The sequence below is a fragment of the Molothrus aeneus genome, unplaced genomic scaffold, assembly GCF_037042795.1.
Source record: "Molothrus aeneus isolate 106 unplaced genomic scaffold, BPBGC_Maene_1.0 scaffold_30, whole genome shotgun sequence".
Taxonomy (NCBI): Eukaryota; Metazoa; Chordata; class Aves; order Passeriformes; family Icteridae; genus Molothrus; species Molothrus aeneus.
Genome location: NW_027098964.1, coordinates 3917818 through 3935082, shown reverse-complemented (window position 1 = coordinate 3935082; position 17265 = coordinate 3917818). Strand labels below are relative to the sequence as shown.

The 17265-nt window shown below is 63.9% G+C and overlaps 2 protein-coding genes across 5 annotated transcripts in view; one reads left to right on the top strand and one right to left on the bottom strand.

The window, feature by feature from the left end:
- The window catches only part of GPKOW (G-patch domain and KOW motifs), a 29852-nt gene that overhangs the window by 6319 nt on the left and 6268 nt on the right, over positions 1 to 17265 (top strand). The window contains exons 1-8 of one of the 2 annotated variants that reach the window (XM_066570429.1): positions 505 to 553; positions 9465 to 9683; positions 10023 to 10288; positions 10376 to 10533; positions 11079 to 11182; positions 11932 to 12094; positions 14588 to 14690; positions 17029 to 17125. In XM_066570429.1, coding sequence (XP_066426526.1) covers positions 543 to 553; positions 9465 to 9683; positions 10023 to 10288; positions 10376 to 10533; positions 11079 to 11182; positions 11932 to 12094; positions 14588 to 14690; positions 17029 to 17125 — 1121 coding nt within the window. In that variant the 5' untranslated portion in view covers positions 505 to 542. Of the gene's footprint in view, positions 1 to 504; positions 554 to 9464; positions 9684 to 10022; positions 10289 to 10375; positions 10534 to 11078; positions 11183 to 11931; positions 12095 to 14587; positions 14691 to 17028; positions 17126 to 17265 lie in introns of those variants that run through there. The other variant, XM_066570430.1, reaches the window with a different exon arrangement.
- MAGIX (MAGI family member, X-linked) lies at positions 511 to 8563 on the bottom strand. 3 transcript variants are annotated; one of them, XM_066570516.1, is made up of 8 exons: positions 8447 to 8563; positions 8048 to 8119; positions 6558 to 6752; positions 5492 to 5566; positions 4518 to 4582; positions 3409 to 3543; positions 1775 to 1895; positions 511 to 892 (listed from the first exon to the last, which is right to left on the bottom strand). In XM_066570516.1, the coding sequence occupies exons 2-8, from the start codon at positions 8079 to 8081 to the stop codon at positions 789 to 791; spliced, it is 729 nt and encodes a 242-aa protein (XP_066426613.1). In that variant the 5' UTR covers positions 8082 to 8119; positions 8447 to 8563; the 3' UTR covers positions 511 to 788. The 3 variants fall into 3 exon arrangements, with proteins under 3 accessions (XP_066426613.1, XP_066426611.1, XP_066426612.1); XM_066570514.1 differs by lacking the exon at positions 8447 to 8563 and adding an exon at positions 8223 to 8279 and having other exon boundaries at positions 8048 to 8189; XM_066570515.1 differs by lacking the exon at positions 8447 to 8563 and having other exon boundaries at positions 8048 to 8203.

The window sequence follows — 17265 nt, the reverse complement described above, 5'->3', positions numbered from 1 at the left end:
GGGTCCTGAGGGGCAGGGCTTGGAGCGCGGAACTCCCTGCGATGATTGGGTCGGGGGTCCTGGGGGGCAGGGCCTGAAGCGCGGAACCCCCTGCGATGATTGGGTCGGGGGTCCTGGGGGGAGGGGTTGAGGGGGCGGGGCTTAGAGCGGGGAAGCCCCTGCGCGTGGCGGTGGGCGGGGCTTGGCGCGGGGCGGTGAGAAGGGGACACCGAGGGGCGGGGCTTGGGGGGGCAGGGCCGGGAGGGGACCACGGCATTGGGGGTCTCTGAGGGGATTGGGGAGCCCTGGGAGAGCCTCTGGGGGTCCCTGGGAGGGTCTGGGGGGATCCAGAGGGGCCTGGGGCGGGCTGTGCCCCTCTGGGGGTCCCCAGCGCGGTTTGGGGGTCCCCAGGGCCGTTTCCCGGGGCCGCTCTCGATTTTGGGGTGACTCAGCGGATGTGGGCAGCGCCCCGCCCGCCGGATGCGGGATGGGAAGGAATGGGGGGGCCCTTGATGGAAACGGGAGCTACCGGGGCGTCCCCACCTTTATTGAGCACCCCTGAAATGGGGAGGGGGTCAGTCAACACCTCCGTGCGACCCCCGGACGCGGGGGAAGGGGGGGGGGCATTGCATATCTCGAAGGGCGCCCCCGCCAAAACGAGGGGCACCAGAATGACCCCTCCCCGCGCTGGGGAGGCCCCCCCAAAGCACCAAAAAATGGGGTGCGGGGCGGGGGGGGGGGGGGGGAGGAGGAGAGCGAACCTCGCTGCGCCGTCACCTTCCGTGTGCGGGTGGGGTGCGGTGGGGGGGTCAGGGGTGCAGCCCCCCCACGAGGCAGAAGCAGGGCTCCCCCCGCGGGGAGCTGCCCACGCACAGCCGCAGCACCCCCCGCGCCGCCGGGGCTGGGGGCGACCCTGGGGGGGACAGAGAGAGGGAGGGGGCGTCACTGCCGAGGGGGCGGGGCAGGGACCCCCCCCACACACCCCCACCCCCCAGCCTGGGAAGGGTTTGGGGGCTCGGGGCGGTACCACTGTTCTGGGGGGGGGGGCGCTGGGGTATCTCACTGAGTTTGGGGGCCTCTGGGCTGTACCACTGTTTTGGGAGGGGGGAGCACTGGCGTGTGTCCTGAGTGTGGGGGGACAATGGGCTGTACCACCTGATCGGTGGGGGGGGGTCAATGGGGTGTCTCACTGAGATTTGGGCGTTCTGGGCTTTACCATTGTTCTGGAGCGGGGGCGCTGCGGTGTCTCACTGAATTTGGGGTGTCGGGGCTGTACCACTCTGCCGGTGGTGGGGGGGGGGGGGGTCAATGGGGTGTCTCACTGAGATTTGGGCGTTCTGGGCTGTACCATTGTTCTGCAGGGGGGGCGCTGGCGTGTCTCACTGAGTTTGGGGGTCAGTGGGCTGTACCACCTGATTTGGGGGGGCATGGAGTCCACTGCTGTGTTTTGGGGGGCAGTGGGCTGTACCACCTGACTGGGGGGGGTACTGGGATATAGCAGTATCTTTTGGGGGGCTGGGATGTACCCCCCGATTGAGGGGGGGCACTGAAATACATGGCTGTGTTTTGGGGGGCCCTGGGTTGTACCACCTGACTGGGGGGGGACTGGGACACACCACTGTGTTTTGGGGGGCCATGGGCTGTAGCACTGCGCTGGCAGGGGGGTGATTTGTCCAGCTGTGATTTGGGGGGGGGGGGGTGTCTCTGGGGTGTCTCTTATTTCCATTCCCACCCTGTCCCCACCGAACGGGGGGGGTCCCGCGGGTATTTTGGGGGTTCGGGGCGGGGGTCTCACCGTGGGGGCGGCGCAGCAGCAGGCGCAGGCGGCTGCCCCCCCCCCGGATCCGGGCCAGGGCCTGCGCGTGGCTCATGCCGGCCGTGGGGGCCCCGTTGATGGCCAGGAGCTCATCACTGACCTGCCCCCCCCGGGGACCCCCAAATGTGACAGAACCCCCCCCCCGACACCCACAGCCCCCCCTGACACCCACAGCCCACCCAGAGACCCCCCGAGACCCCCAGAGACCCCCAGTTCCCTCAGGCCCCCCACAGCTCCAAACAGAATCCCCCCAAGACCTCACTGCCCACCCCAGCCCCATAGAGCCCCCCCAGACCCATAGAAACCCCCAGCCCCACAGAGCTCCCCCAGCCCCATAGAAACCCCCAGCCCCATAGAGCCCCCCCAGACCCATAGAAACCCCTACCCCATAGAGCCTCCACCTCCATAGAGCCCCTCAGCCCCATTGAGCCCCCCACCCCATAGAGACCCCAGCCCCATAGAGCCCCCCCCACCCCATAGAGCCCCCCCTGCCTCACAGAGCTCCCCCAGCCCCATGGAGCCCCCCCAGCCCATAGAGCCCCCGGCCCCATAGAGCACCCCTGGCCCCATAGAGCCCCCTGTCCCATAAAGCCCCCTGCCCCACAGAGCCCCCAGCCCCATAGAGCCCCCAGCCCCATAGAGCCCCCCAGCCCCACAGAGCCCCCCCGCCCCGTAGAAACCCCCAGCCCATAGAGCCCCCAGCCCCATAGAGCCCCCCAGCCCCACAGAGCCCCCCCGCCCCATAGAGCTCCCCCAGCCCCACTGAGCCCCTCCAACCCCCCAGAGACCCCCTGCCCCATAGAAACCCCCACCCCATAGAGCCCCCAGCCCCATACAGCCCCTCCAGCCCACCAGAGCCCCTTCAGCCCCATAGAGCCCCCCCAGCCCCACAGAGCCCCCTGCCCCATAGAAACCCCCCAGCCCCATAGAGCCTGCCCAGCCCATAGAAACCCCGGGCCCATAGAGATCCATAGAAACCCCCACTCCATAGAGCCCCCCCTGCCCCATAGAACCCCCCTAGCCCTAGAGAGCCTGCCCAGCCCCATAGAGCTTCCCTGGCCCCAGACAGCCTCCAGCCCTACAGAGCCCCCAGCCCCATAGAGCCCCCAGCCCCACAGAGCCCCCCCAGCCCCACAGAGCCCCCAGCCCCACAGAGCCCCCCCAGGCCCACAGATCCCCCCCAGCCCCATAGAGCCCCCAGCCCCACAGAGCCCCCCCTGCCCCACAGAGCCCCCAGCCCCATAGAGCCCCCCCAGCCCATAGAAACCCCCAGCCCCACAGAGCCCCCTGCCCCACAGAGCCCCCAGCCCCACAGATCCCCCAGCCCCACAGAGCCCCCTGCCCCACAGATCCCCCAGCCTCACAGAGCCCCCAGCCCCACAGATCCCCCAGCCTCACAGAGCCCTCCAGCCCCATAGAACCCCCCACCCCACAGAGCCCCCTGCCCCACAGAGCCCCCAGCCCCACAGAGCCCCCCCAGCCCCACAGATCCCCCAGCCCCACAGAGCCCCCCCAGCCCCACAGATCCCCCCCAGCCCCACAGATCCCCCCACCCCATAGATCCCCCCCAGCCCCACAGATCCCCCAGCCCCACAGAGCCCCCATTCCCGTACCTGGATGCAGCCGCAGCGCTGGGCTGGGCCCCCCTCGCGCAGCCCCCGCACGAAAACCCCGGCGGGGCCCCCCCGGAGGCTGAACCCAAACCCACACGGGCCCCGCGGCAGCTCCACAGCGAATGGGGGCGAGTGCTGGGGATTGCACACCAGTATGAACCAGTATGAACCAGTATAAACCAATATGAACCAGTATGAACCAGTATGAACCAGTATAAACCAGTTACACACCCCTATATACCAGTATACACCAGTATAACCCCAAACCCGCCCGGGCCCCACGGCAGCTCCACCGCAAACGGGGGCGAGTGCTGGGGATTGCACATCAGTATGAACCAGTATGAACCAGTATAAACCAGTACAAACCAGTATGAACCAGTTACACACCCCTATATACCTGTGTACACCAGTATACACCAGTATAACCCCAAACCCGCCCAGGCCCCAAGGCAGCTCCACCACGAACGGGGGCGAGTGCTGGGGATTGCACACCAGTAGAAACCAGTATAAACCAGTATACACCAGTTACAGACCAGTTACACCCCAGTTATACCACTTACACACCGGTATAGACCAGTAATACCAGTTATACACCAGTATATACCTGTTATACACCAGTATATACCTGTTACACACCAGTTACACACCAGTATACACCAGTTATATACCAGTTACGCACCAGTTACACACCAGTATATACCAGTTACACACTGGTATACATCAGTAACACACCAGTTACACACCAGTTACACACCAGTATATACCAGTTACACACTGGTATACATCAGTAACACACCAGTTACACACCAGTTACACACCAGTATATACCAGTTACACACTGGTATACATCAGTAACACACCAGTTACACACCAGTTACACACCAGTATGCACCAGTTACACACCAGTATGCACCAGTAACATACTGGTATACACCAGTTACACACCAGTGAATCCCCAGGGCCACAAGGCGGCTGCATCCCAGCCCACCCCATTCATCCCAGTGCTCCCAGTATCCTCCCAGTTCCCTCCCAGTGCTCCCCGTTCCCTCCCAGTACTCCCAGTTCCCTCCCAGTCCTTCCCAGTTCCCCCCAGTGCTCCCAGTCCGTACCTGTGCCCAGCCCAGTCCATGGCCCGGCCCCCCCCTGGCGCTGCTGGGGCTGCTCAGCTCTGGAGCTGTGAGAGAGGGGGGGACCAGTATGGCCCAGTATGGCCCAGTATGGCCCAGTATGGCCAGTATGGCCCAGTATGGCCCAGTATGGACCAGCATGGACCAGTATGGACCAGTATGGACCACTATGGCCAGTATGGACCAGTATGGACCAGCATGGACCAGTATGGACCAGTATGGACCACTATGGCCAGTATGGACCAGTATGGACCAGTATGGACCAGCATGGACCAGTATGGACCAGTATGGACCAATATGGACCAGTATGGCCAGTATGGACCAGTGTGGACCAGTATGGCCCGTATGGCCCAGCATGGCCAGTATGGACCAGTATGGCCAGTATGGACCAGTATGGCCAGTATGGACCAGTATGGACCAGTAGGGACCAGTATGGCCCAGTATGGCCAGTATGGACCAGCATGGCCAGTATGGCCCAGTGTGGACCAGTATAGCCAGTATGGACCAGTATAGCCAGTATGGACCAGTATGGCCAGTATGGACTGGTATAGACCATTATGGACCAGTATGGCCGGTATGGACCAGTATGGACCAGTATGGACCAGTGTGGCCAGTATAGCCTCCCAGTATGACCAGTATAGCCTCCCAGTATGGCCAGTATGGCCAGTATGACCAATATAGCCTCCCAGTATGACCAGTATAGCCTCACAGTATGGCCAGTATGGCGTCCCAGTATGGTCGGTATGACCAGTATAGCCTCCCAGTATAGCCACCCAGTGCTCCCAGTATGACCAGTATAGCCTCCCAGTATAGCCACCCAGTGCTCCCAGTAAGACCAGTATAGCCTCCCAGTATAGCCTCCCAGTGCTCCCAGTATGACCAGTGTGGCCCTCCAGTGCCCTCCCAGTCCCTCCCAGTGCTCCCAGTGCTCCCAGTGCTCCCAGTGTCCCCAGTACCGTTGGGCAGCAGGTCCCGGGGCTCAGGCCCCACGAAGCTGGTGGCAGCCACGGGCTCAGGGGGGGCCCCAGGGCCTGCGGGCGGGGAGGGGACACTGCACCAGTGCCACCAGTGCCACCAGTGCCCTCCCAGTGCTCCCAGTGCCACCAGTGCCCTCCCAGTGCCACCAGTGCCCTCCCAGTGCCACCAGTGCCACCAGTGCCCTCCCAGTGCCACCAGTGCCACCAGTGCCCTCCCAGTGCTCCCAGTGCTCCCAGTGCCACCAGTGCCCTCCCAGTGCCACCAGTGTCCCCCCAGTGCTCCCAGTGTCCCCACTCTACCTCCCAGTCCTTCCCAGTATGCCTTAATCCCCCCCAGTCTCTCCCAGTCCCTTGAATCGTCCTCCCAGTGCCCACAATCCCCGTTCCAGTCCTTCCCAGTGCCCCCCAAATCCCCTCCTGTTCCTTCCCAGTGCCCCCCAAATCCCCTCCTGTTCCCTCCCAGTGCCCGCAGTGTCCCCAGTGCCCCCCAGTGCCCCCAGTCCTTCCCAGTGCCCCCATGGCTTTCTCCCAGTTCCCCCCACTCCCCCCAGTGCTCCCAGTTCCCCCAGTCCCACCGAGGCTCCGCAGCAGCACCAGCAGCTCCCCCCAGTCCATCCCAGTCCCCCCAGTCCCATTCCCAGTCCCATTCCCAGTCCCATTCCCAGTTCCCCCAGTCCCACCAAGGCTCTGCAGCAGCACCAGCAGCTCCCCCCAGTCCCTCTCCCAGTCCCCCCAGTGCTCCCAGTTCCCCCCAGTATGTTTCCCAGTTCCCCCAGTCCCATTCCCAGTCCCTCCCCAGTTCCCCCAGTCCCATTCCCAGTCCCATTCCCACACCCCCCCATTCCCAGTCCCATCCCCAGTCCCTCCCAGTATAACCAGTTCGCACCGAGGCTCCACAGCAGCACCAGCAGCTCTCCCCAGTCCATCCCAGTCCCCCCAGTCCCTCTCCCAGTCCCCCCAGTGTTCCCAGTTCCCCCCAGTCTGTTTCCCAGTTCCCCCATTCCCAGTCCCATCCCCAGTCCCTCCCAGTATAACCAGTTCGCACCGAGGCTCCGCAGCAGCACCAGCAGCTCTCCCCTCTCCTCTCCCCTCTCCTCTCCCGTCTCCTCTCCCCTCTCTCCGCTCTCTCTCTGCCCCCGGGGCTCTCCCCAGGCCGGGGCGCGGCTGCGGCCGGGGGGCGGCGGGGGGGGGCGGCTGTAGCGGAGCACACAGGAGCCCCCCACCACCACCACCACACTGACTGTGAATGGGGGGACAGGGGTTAGGGACCCCCACCCACCCAGAGAGACCCCCACCACCACCACCACACTGACTGTGAATGGGGACAGGGGTTAGGGACCCCCACCCACCCAGAGAGACCCCCAGCACCACCACCACACTGACTGTGAATGGGGGGGACAGGGGTTAGGGACCCCCACCCACCCACAGAGACCCCCCCACCACCACCACACTGACTGTGAATGGGGGGGACAGGGGTTAGGGACCCCCACCCACCCAGAGAACCCCAGCACCACCACACTGACTGTGAATGGGGGGGACAGGGGTTAGGGACCCCCACCCACCCAGTCAGGGACCCCCCAGCACCACCACACTGACTGTGAATGGGGGGACAGGGGTTAGGGACCCCCACCCACCCAGAGAGACCCCCAGCACCAGCACCACACTGACTGTGAATGGGGGGAGACAGGGGTTAGGGACCCCCACCCACCCACAGAGACCCCCAGCACCACCACCACACTGACTGTGAATGGGGGGGACAGGGGTTAGGGACCCCCACCCACCCAGAGAGACCCCCCCACCACCACCACACTGACTGTGAATGGGGACAGGGGTTAGGGACCCCCACCCACCCAGAGAGACCCCCCCACCACCACCACCACACTGACTGGAATAGGGGGGACAGGGGTTAGGGACCCCCACCCACCCAGAGAGACCCCCCAGCACCACCACACTGACTGTGAATGGGGGGGACAGGGGTTAGGGACCCCCACCCACCCAGAGAGACCCCCCCACCACCACCACCACACTGACTGGAATAGGGGGGACAGGGGTTAGGGACCCCCACCCACCCAGAGAGACCCCCCAGCACCACCACACTGACTGTGAATGGGGGGGACAGGGGTTAGGGACCCCCACCCACCCAGAGACCCCCAGCACCACCACCACACTGACTGTGAATGGGGGAGACAGGGGTTAGGGACCCCCACCCACCCAGTCAGGGACCCCCCAGCACCACCACCACACTGACTGTGAATGGGGACAGGGGTTAGGGACCCCCACCCACCCAGAGCCCCCCCCGACCACCACCACGCTCACTGTGGGGGGGGACACCCCTCAGAGACGCCCCCCAGTCAGGGACCCCCCTCCCACCACCACCACCACAATGACTGGGAACGGGGGAGGGGACACCGGTCAGGGACCCCCAGGGTTGGGGACCCCCCCCCCAAGGGACACGGACCCTTCCCAGGTCAGGGACCCCCGCGGGGGACACGGGGACCCCCGAGATGGCCCCGGGCCGAGCCCCTCCCCCCTCACCGCTGGGCCCGGGCGGCGCCTCCGGGGGCGGCATCGGGGGAGGGGCCCCCCCGGGCTGGGGGGCGGCAGCGCCTGCGGGCAGCGGTGAGTGCGGTGAGGGAGCGGGAACGGCCCGGGGACCGACCAGTGACATCCCAGTTACCTCCCAGTAACCGACCAGTGCCATCCCAGTTACCTCCCAGTAACCGACCAGTGACATCCCAGTGCCCCCCAGTGCTCCCAGTAACCGACCAATGACCGACCAGTGCCATCCCAGTGCCCCCCCAGTGCCCCCCCAGTGCTCCCAGTAACCGACCAGTACCCCCCTATTGCCACCCCCAGTGCTCCCAGTGCTCCCAGTAACCGACCAGTGCCCCCCCAGTACTCCCAGTGCCCAACCAGTGCCCCCCAGTGACCGACCAGTACTCCCAGTGACATCCCAGTGCTCCCAGTGACCGACCAGAGACCGACCAGTGACCGACCAGTGCCCCCCCAGTGCTCCCAGTGACCTCCGAGTAACTTCCCAGTGACCTCCCAGTGCTCCCTGTACCCTCCCAGTGCCCTCCCAGTGCTCCCAGTGACCTCCGAGTAACTTCCCAGTGACCTCCCAGTGCTCCCAGTGCCCTCCCAGTGCTCCCAGTGACCTCCTAGTAACTTCCCAGTGACCTCCCAGTGCTCCCAGTACCCTCCCAGTGCTGTTTGTATCTCCCCAGTTCCCTCCTGGTGTCCCCCCCAGCTTCTCCACTTCGCTCCACATCATCCCAGTACACCCCCAGTACTCCCAGTGCCCCTCTCAGTTCCTCCCAGTGCTCCCAGTGTCCCCAGTCCTCCCAGTTTCCCCCAGTCCCTCCCAGTTCCCCCAAGTGTCCCCAGTACCCCCCAGTTTCCTTAGTTTCTCCCAATCCCTCCCAGTTCCCCCCAGTGTCCTCAGTTCCCCCCTGTTCCCCCCAGTGCTCCCAGTTCCCCCCAGTGCCTCCCAGTTCCCCCCAGTCCTCCCAGTTTCCTCCAGTCCCTCCCAGTTCCCCCAAGTGCTCCCAGTTCCCCCCAGTGTCCCCAGTACCCCCCAGTCCCTCCCAGTTCCTCCCAGTGTCCCCAGTTCCCCCCAGTCCCCCCCAGTACTCCCAGTTCCCCCCAGTGTCCCCAGTTCCCCCCAGTGCTCCCAGTGCCCCCCGCCCCTCCCCCCGGTACCGCCGCGGGGTCGCCACGGCAACGCGCGCGAGGCCGGCGGGCGCGAGCAGTGGCGGGACGGGCTGAGCGACGGGCGGCTCCGCCAATCAGCGGCCGCAACGCGCGGGGAGGGGGCGGGACATATTGCGGCGGCAGCACCGATAGGTGGGAGCTGCACCAATCAGCGGCCGCAAAACTCGCGTAGCGGAGACGCGCCGCAAAGGCTGCCGGGAGTTGTAGTCCGGCTCAAGCCCCGCTCTCTCTCCCACAGGACCCCGCGGCGGAAGATGGCGGCGGGCGATGGCGCGGCCGAGGGCACCGCGGGGCCGGGGCCGGGACCGGGACCGGGGCCGGTATCCTTCGCCTTCAGCCGCCGGGCCGAGCGGCGGCGGCCCCTGCCCGCAGGACCGTGCGCGGAGCCCGGCGCCAGCGGTGACACCGAGAGCGACACCGACTTCCTGACGGCCGTGGAGGACCGGGAGCTGCTCAGGTAGGCGACGAGGGGCGGGGCTTAGAGACAGGCCACGCCCCCTGTGCTCGTTTGGGGGCGGGTTTTTTCAGGGGCGGGGCTTCGCTGCCGGCTTGCGCCTGGAGGCTCCAGTGGGCGGGGCCTGGGGCCGGGGCGACATCGCAGATGCCGTGGGGGGCGGGGCTCGATGGGTCCTGGTAGGGGCGGGGCTTCGTCTGTGTTCCTAATATGGTCAAAAGGGCGCGGCCTGGTGATGGAGTACGGCTGCTGTGGGGGCGTGGTTTCTGGCCGGGAACGCCCCTTTGTTTAAAGGCGGTGCGCTGTTTCTGGGCGTGGCTAACCCTCTGTCCCCGCCCCCAGTACGCGGCCGGCCCCGCCCCCCAAGAAGGAGCTGGTGATCCCCCTGATCCCATCCCACCGCTGGAGGAACCCGGAGCCCCCCCGTGCCGGCACAGACCCCGCCCCCAGCTCGGACCCCGCCCCCCGAACAGACCCCGCCCCCAGCACTGATCCCGCCTCCCGCACTGACCCCGCCCCCAGCACTGACCCCGCCCCCCGCACAGACCCCGCCCCCAGCGCGGACCCCCCCTCGGTGGAGGCTCAGGCGGTGCAGGAGCTGCTCCAGGGTGAGTCGGGGGTCCCAGGGGGGCTGGGGGGGCCCGGCTGAGCCCCCTGAGCCCCCCTGACCCCCCCCCCCCCCCCTCGGCCCGCAGAGGCCCGGCAGAGCCAGGAGCAGCTCAATGGCGAGCCCGGACCGCCCATGGCCATCCCCCTGCAGCCCCCGGAGCGGGACCGGGACAGGGACAGGGACAAGGACAGGGACAGGGACAGGGACAGGGACAGGGACACGGTCGGCACTGGGGCACAGCCGGTGAGACACCCCCCGGGACCCCCAAACACCCCCCGGGACCCCTGAACACCCCCTGGGACCCCCGAACACCCCCTGGGACCCCCACAGCCCTGGGACCCCCAAACATCCCACAGGACCCCCAGACATCACCCTGGGACCCCCAAACATCCCCTTGGGACCCCCAAAGCCCTGGGACCCCTGAAAATCCTGCGAGACTTCCAAACATCCCCCTGGGACCCCTAAAGCCCTGGGTCCCCCCAAACAGCCATGGGACCCCCACAACCCTGGGACTCCCAAACATCCCCATGGGACCCCCAAAACCCTGGGACCCCCAAACACCCCCTTGGGACTCCTGAACATCCGCCCAGGACCCCCAAACATCCCGTGGGACCCCCAGCATCTCCCCCAGAGCTCTGGGACCCCCAAACATCCTTCTGGGACCTCCACAGTGCCCTCCTCACCCAGGGCTCCCCCTGACCCCAAACTACCCTGGGGATCCCCCAGTTCCCCCGGGGCCTCCCCATCCTCCCTTTCCCCCCCCCAGCCCAGCTCCCTCTGTGTCTCAGACCCCCCAGGACTACGAGGCCGTGCCCGTGGGGCAGTTTGGGCTGGCCATGCTGAGGGGCATGGGCTGGAAACAGGGCCAGGGCATCGGCCGCACCTTCCCCAGGTGAGCCAGGGGCACCCCCAACCCCCAGGGGAGTCAGGGGGACCCCAAACCCTCAGGGGAGTCAGGGGGACCCCAAAACCCCCAGGGGAGTCAGGGGGACCCCGAACCCCCAGGGGAGTCAGGGGCACCCCAAACTGGGAGGGCATCCCCGAACCCCCAGTGGGGCACCCCAAACCAGGAGGGCACCTCTGAACCCACAGCAGGGCACCCCCAAACCTGGGGCACCCCTGAGACCCCCAGGTGAGTCACCAGGGACCCCAGAACCGAGGGGGACCCCTGAGCCCCCAGTAGGGCACCCCTGAGCCCCCCAGGTGAGTGAATGGGGCACCCCCAAACCAGGAGGGCACCCCCAAAACCCCAACAGGGCTCCCCAAAACTGGTGGGCACTCCTGAGCCCCCCAGGTGAGTGAGTGGGGTACCCCAAAACTGAGGGGTCACCCCTGAACCCCCTGAGCTGGGAGGGACTGGTGAGGGTACCCCTAACCTGGTTGGATTTTGGGGTCCCCTCACCCCCCTGGGTGATTTTGGGGTGCCCTGACCTTCCCCAGGGTAGATTTTGGGGATCTCTTACCTCCCCCAGGTGGGTTTTGGGGTCCCCAATCCCTAGGGCTGGTTTTGGGGACCGCCCCCACCAGGGTGGATTTTGGGGTCTCCTCACCCATTTCCTCCCCCAGGGTGTATTTTGGGGTCCCTGACCCCATTTTCCCCCCGTTTTGGGGTCCCTCCTCCATTGTTCCCCCCTTTCCCAGGGTTGTGCCCCCCCTGGAGCAGCGGCCCCGCCCGCGGGGGTTGGGGCTGGGGGCCGAGGCCGCCCCCCCTGGGACCCCCAAACCCGGGGAGCCCCCCCAGGGCCCGGCCGTGGGCGACAGCGTGGGCATCGAGGCCGGGCCCCACCGCGGCCTGCGCGGCAAGGTGAGAGCAGCAGGGACCAGTATAGACCAGTATAGACCAGTATGGACCAGTATAGACCAGTATGGGCCATTATAGACCAGTATGGGCCAGTATAGATCAGCATAAACCAGTATGGGCCAGTATAGAGCAGCACAGACCAGTACTGGGTGGGCATCGAGGCCGGGCCCCACCGCGGCCTGCGCGGCAAGGTGAGAGCAACAGGACCAGTATAGACCAGTATAGACCAGTATGGGCCAGTATAGACCAGTATGGGCCATTATAGACCAGTATGGACCAGTATAGATCAGCATAAACCAGTATGGGCCAGTATAGAGCAGCACAGACCAGTACTGGGTGGGCATCGAGGCCGGGCCCCACCGCGGCCTGGGCGGCAAGGTGAGAGCAGCAGGACCAGTATAAACCAGTATAGACCAGTATGGGCCAGTATAGACCAGTATAAACCAGTACAAACCAGTATAGACCAGTATAGACCAGTATAAACCCGTGTGGGCCAGTATAGACCAGTATGGGCCAGTATAAAGCAGGACAGACCAGTACTGGGTGGGCATCGAGGCCGGGCCCCACTGCGGCCTGCGCGACAAGGTGAGAGCATCAAGGACCAGTATAGACCAGTATAAACCAGTATGGGCCAGTATAGACTGGTACAGACCAGTATGGACTAGTGTGGACTAGTACAGACCAGTATGGACCAGTATAAACCAGTACAGGCTGGTACAGACTAGTATGGATTGGTACAAATCTTGGGCCAGTATGGACCAGTATGAACCAGTATGGACCAGTGCGGACCAGTATAGATCAGTATGGACCAGTACGGAACAATATAGAACTGCATAGACCAGTATGGACCAGTATAATCCAGTATAACCAGTACAGACCAGTGCTGATTAGTATAAACCAGTATAGAGGAGTACAAACCAGTACACACCAGTATGGACGAGCATAAACCAGTGTAGACCAGCAAATACCAGTACAGACCAGTATAAACCAGTATAGATCAGTGCAGAGCACTGTAAAGCAGCATAGACCCATACAGACCAGTACAGACCAGTATAAACCAGTATAGATCAGTGCAGAGCACTGTAAAGCAGCATAGACCCATACAGACCAGTACAGACCAGTATAAACCAGTATAGATCAGTGCAGAGCACTGTAAAGCAGCATAGACCCATACAGACCAGTACAGACCAGTATAAACCAGTATAGATCAGTGCAGAGCACTGTAAAGCAGCATAGACCCGTACAGACCAGTATAAACCAGTACAAGTAGTGCAGACCAGTACAGACCAGTACAGACCAGTACAAACCAGTACAAGTAATGCAGACCAGTACAGACCAGTACAAACCAGTACAAGTAATGCAGACCAGTACAAACCAGTACAAACCAGTACAAGTAGTGCAGACCAGTACAGACCCATACAGACCAGTACAAACCAGTACAAGTAGTGCAGACCGGTACAACCCAGTACAGACCAGTACAAACCAGTACAAGTAATGCAGACCGGTACAGACCAATACAGACCACTACAAACCAGTACAAGTAGTGCAGACCAGTAAAAGCCAGTACAGACCAGTACAGACCAGTACAAGTAGTGCAGACCAGTTCAGACCCATACAGACCAGTACAAACCAGTACAAGTAGTGCAGACCAGTAAAAGCCAGTACAGACCAGTACAGACCAGTACAACCCATCCCAGCCCCGTGGGGAGGCACTGGGGGTGTTGGGGTGGGGGTCACTGAGGGGGGCACTGGGGGTGCTGACACCTCCCAGTGCTCCCAGTATGGAACTGGGGGGAACTGGGATGGTGCTGGGGGCGTACTGGGGGTGACTGGGGCAGGACTGGGGTGTGCTGGGGGGAACTGGGGGGCACTGGGAGGGGAACTGGGGTTACTGGGAGGGGAACTGGGATTACTGGGAGGGGAACTGGGGTTACTGGGAGGGGAACTGGGGTTACTGGGAGGGGAACTGGGATTACTGGGAGGCACTGGGAGGGTTCCTGGCATTACTGGAGTTTGAGGGTACGTAACTGGTGGGTAACTGGGGTTACTGGGAGGTACTGGGATGGTAACTGGGGTTACTGGGAGGCACTGGTGGGTAACTGGGGTTACTGGGAGGTACTGGGATGGTAACTGGGGTTACTGGGAGGTGACTGGAAAAGCTCCGGGTGTTACTGGGAGCTAAGTGGAAGCTAACTGGGCTGACTGGTCTCTAACTGGTCTGACTGGTCTCTAACTGGTGTAACTGGTCTCTAACTGGTCTGACTGGTCTCTAACTGATCTCTAACTGGTCTCTAACTGATCTCTAACTGGTCTGACTGGTCTCTAACTGGTCTCTAATTGGTCTGACTGGTCTCTGGTCTCTAACTGGTCTCTAACTGGTGTGACTGATCTCTAACCGGTCTCTAACTGCTCTGACTGGTCTCTAACTGGTCTCTAACTGGTCTGACTGGTCTCTAACTGGTCTCTAACTGGTGTGACTGGTCTGTCCTGTCCCAGGTGGAGGCGCTGGACCCCGAGACCGGGCGGGCGCTGGTGCGGCTGCAGCTGGGGGGGCAGGTGGTGGCAGTGAGCCAGCACGGGCTGCGACCAGTGAGCGCTGGTGAGTGACCAGTATGGACCAGTAACCCCAGTGAGCCCCCCAGTAACCCCAGTAACCCCTGTGAGCCCCCCAGTGACCCCTGTGAGCCCCCCAGTAACCCCTGTGACCCCAGTGAGCCAGCACGGGCTGCGACCAGTGAGCGCTGGTGAGTGACCAGTATGGACCAGTAACCACTGGGACCCCCCCAGTGACCCCTGTGAGCCCCCCAGTAACCCCAGTAACCCCTGTGAGCCCCCCAGTAACCCCAGTGAGCCCTGTGAGCCCCCCAGTAACCCCTGGGACCCCCCCAGTAACCCCAGTGAGCCCCCCAGTAACCCCAGTAACCCCTGTGAGCCCCCCAGTAACCCCAGTAACCCCTGTGAGCCCCCCAGTGACCCCAGTGAGCCCTGTGAGCCCCCCAGTAACCCCAGTGAGCCAGCACGGGCTGCGACCAGTGAGTGCTGGTGAGTGACCAGTATGGACCAGTAACCCCAGTGAGCCCCCCAGTGACCCCTGTGAGCCCCCCAGTAACCCCAGTGACCCCGGGGACATCCCCCCAGTAACCTCCAGTGGGTACTGGTGAGTGTCCAGTATGGACCAGTAACACCAGTAACCCCTGTGAGCCCCCCAGTCAGCACTGGTGAGTGTCCCAGTATGGACCAGTAACCCCTGGGACACCCCCAGTAACCCCCAGTAAACCCTGTGACCCCCCCCAGTCAGCAATGGGGAGTGTCCCAGTATGGACCAGTAATCTCCAGTAACGCCCAGTGTCTCCCAGTAACCCTCAGTGTTTCCCAGTAACCTCCCAGGGTGTCCCAGTGGCTCCCAGTGCCTCCCAGTAACACCTTGGAATACTCCAGCAGTAACCTCCCAGTGCTCCCAGTAACCTCCCAGTACCCCCCCAGTGCTCCCAGTGCTCCCAGTGCCCTCCCAGTGCCCCCCCAGTGCTCCCAGTACCCTCCCAGTGCTCCCAGTGCTCCCAGTGCCCCCCCAGTGCTCCCAGTACCCTCCCAGTGCCGTTTGTATCTCCCCAGTTCCCTCCTGGTGCCCCCCCAGCTTCTCCAGTTCCCTCCCAGTTTGCCCCACATCATCCCAGTACCCCCCAGTGCTCCCAGTCTCTCCCAGTTCCCCCTCCCAATTCTCTCCCAGTTTGATCCCAGTCCCTCCCAGTCCCTCTCCTAGTCCCCCCCAATCCCCCCCCAGTCCCTCCAAGTTCCCCCCAGTATCTCCCAGTTCCCCCAGTATCTCCCAGTCCCTCCCAGTTCTCCCCCAATCCCATTCCCAGTTCCCCCCCAGTCCCTCCCAGTTCCCCCAGTCCCATTCCCAGTCCCATTCCCAGTCCCCCCCGTTCCCCCCAGTCCCCCCCAGTCCCATTCCCAGTCCCATTCCCAGTTCCCCCCAGTCCCTCCCAGTCACTCCCAGTCCCTCCCAGTCCCATTCCCAGTTCCCCCCAGTCCCATTCCCAGTTCCCCCCAGTATCTCCCAGTCCCATTCCCAGTCCCATTCCCAGTTTCCCCCAGTCCCATTCCCAGTTCCCCCCAGTCACTCCCAGTTCCCCCCAGTCCCATTCCCAGTCCCATTCCCAGTCCCATTCCCAGTTCCCCCCAGTCCCATTCCCAGTTCCCCCCAGTCACTCCCAGTTCCCCCCAGTCCCATTCCCAGTCCCATTCCCAGTCCCATTCCCAGTTCCCCCCAGTCCCATTCCCAGTCCCATTCCCAGTCCCATTCCCAGTTCCCCCCAGTCCCATTCCCAGTCCCATTCCCAGTCCCATTCCCAGTTCCCCCCAGTCCCATTCCCAGTTCCCCCCAGTCCCATTCCCAGTTCCCCCCAGTCACTCCCAGTTCCCCCCAGTCCCATTCCCAGTCCCATTCCCAGTCCCATTCCCAGTTCCCCCCAGTCCCATTCCCAGTCCCATTCCCAGTCCCATTCCCAGTTCCCCCCAGTCCCATTCCCAGTCCCATTCCCAGTCCCATTCCCAGTTCCCCCCAGTCCCATTCCCAGTCCCATTCCCAGTTCCCCCCAGTCACTCCCAGTTCCCCCCAGTCCCATTCCCAGTTCCCCCCAGTCCCATTCCCAGTCCCATTCCCAGTCCCATTCCCAGTTCCCCCCAGTCCCATTCCCAGTCCCATTCCCAGTCCCATTCCCAGTTCCCCCCAGTCCCATTCCCAGTCCCATTCCCAGTTCCCCCCAGTCCCATTCCCAGTCCCATTCCCAGTCCCATTCCCAGTTCCCCCCAGTCCCATTCCCAGTCCCATTCCCAGTTCCCCCCAGTCCCATTCCCAGTCCCATTCCCAGTCCCATTCCCAGTTCCCCCCAGTCCCATTCCCAGTTCCCCCCAGTCACTCCCAGTTCCCGCAGGTGCCCCAGGCCGCCCCCCCCGGCAGGAGGAGGGGGGGCAGGATGGGGACCCCCCGCGGGGGGGGGACAAGAGGAAGGAGCCCCCCGAGAGTGACAGGTGGGGGGGGGCACTTTGGGGGGGCTCTGATTTGGGGGGGCTCTGGGGGGGTCTTTTGGGGGGGCTTTGAGGGGGGCTCTCATTTTGGGGGGTTCTCATTTTGGGGGGCTTGGGGGACCTCATTTTGGGGGTACTCTCAT

Bases quoted from the DNA above. Each gene is read 5' to 3' on its own strand.
- MAGIX (XM_066570514.1), bottom strand. From the start codon at position 8,246: ATGTCACTGGTCGGTTACTGGGAG. The intron at 6,753-8,047 runs GTGAGGGGGGAG...CCCCATTCACAG, and splicing joins GGCGCCGCCCGGGCCCAGCG to TCAGTGTGGTGGTGGTGGTG. The intron at 1,896-3,408 runs GTACGGGAATGG...CGGGGGGGGCAG, and splicing joins AGCGCTGCGGCTGCATCCAG to GTCAGTGATGAGCTCCTGGC.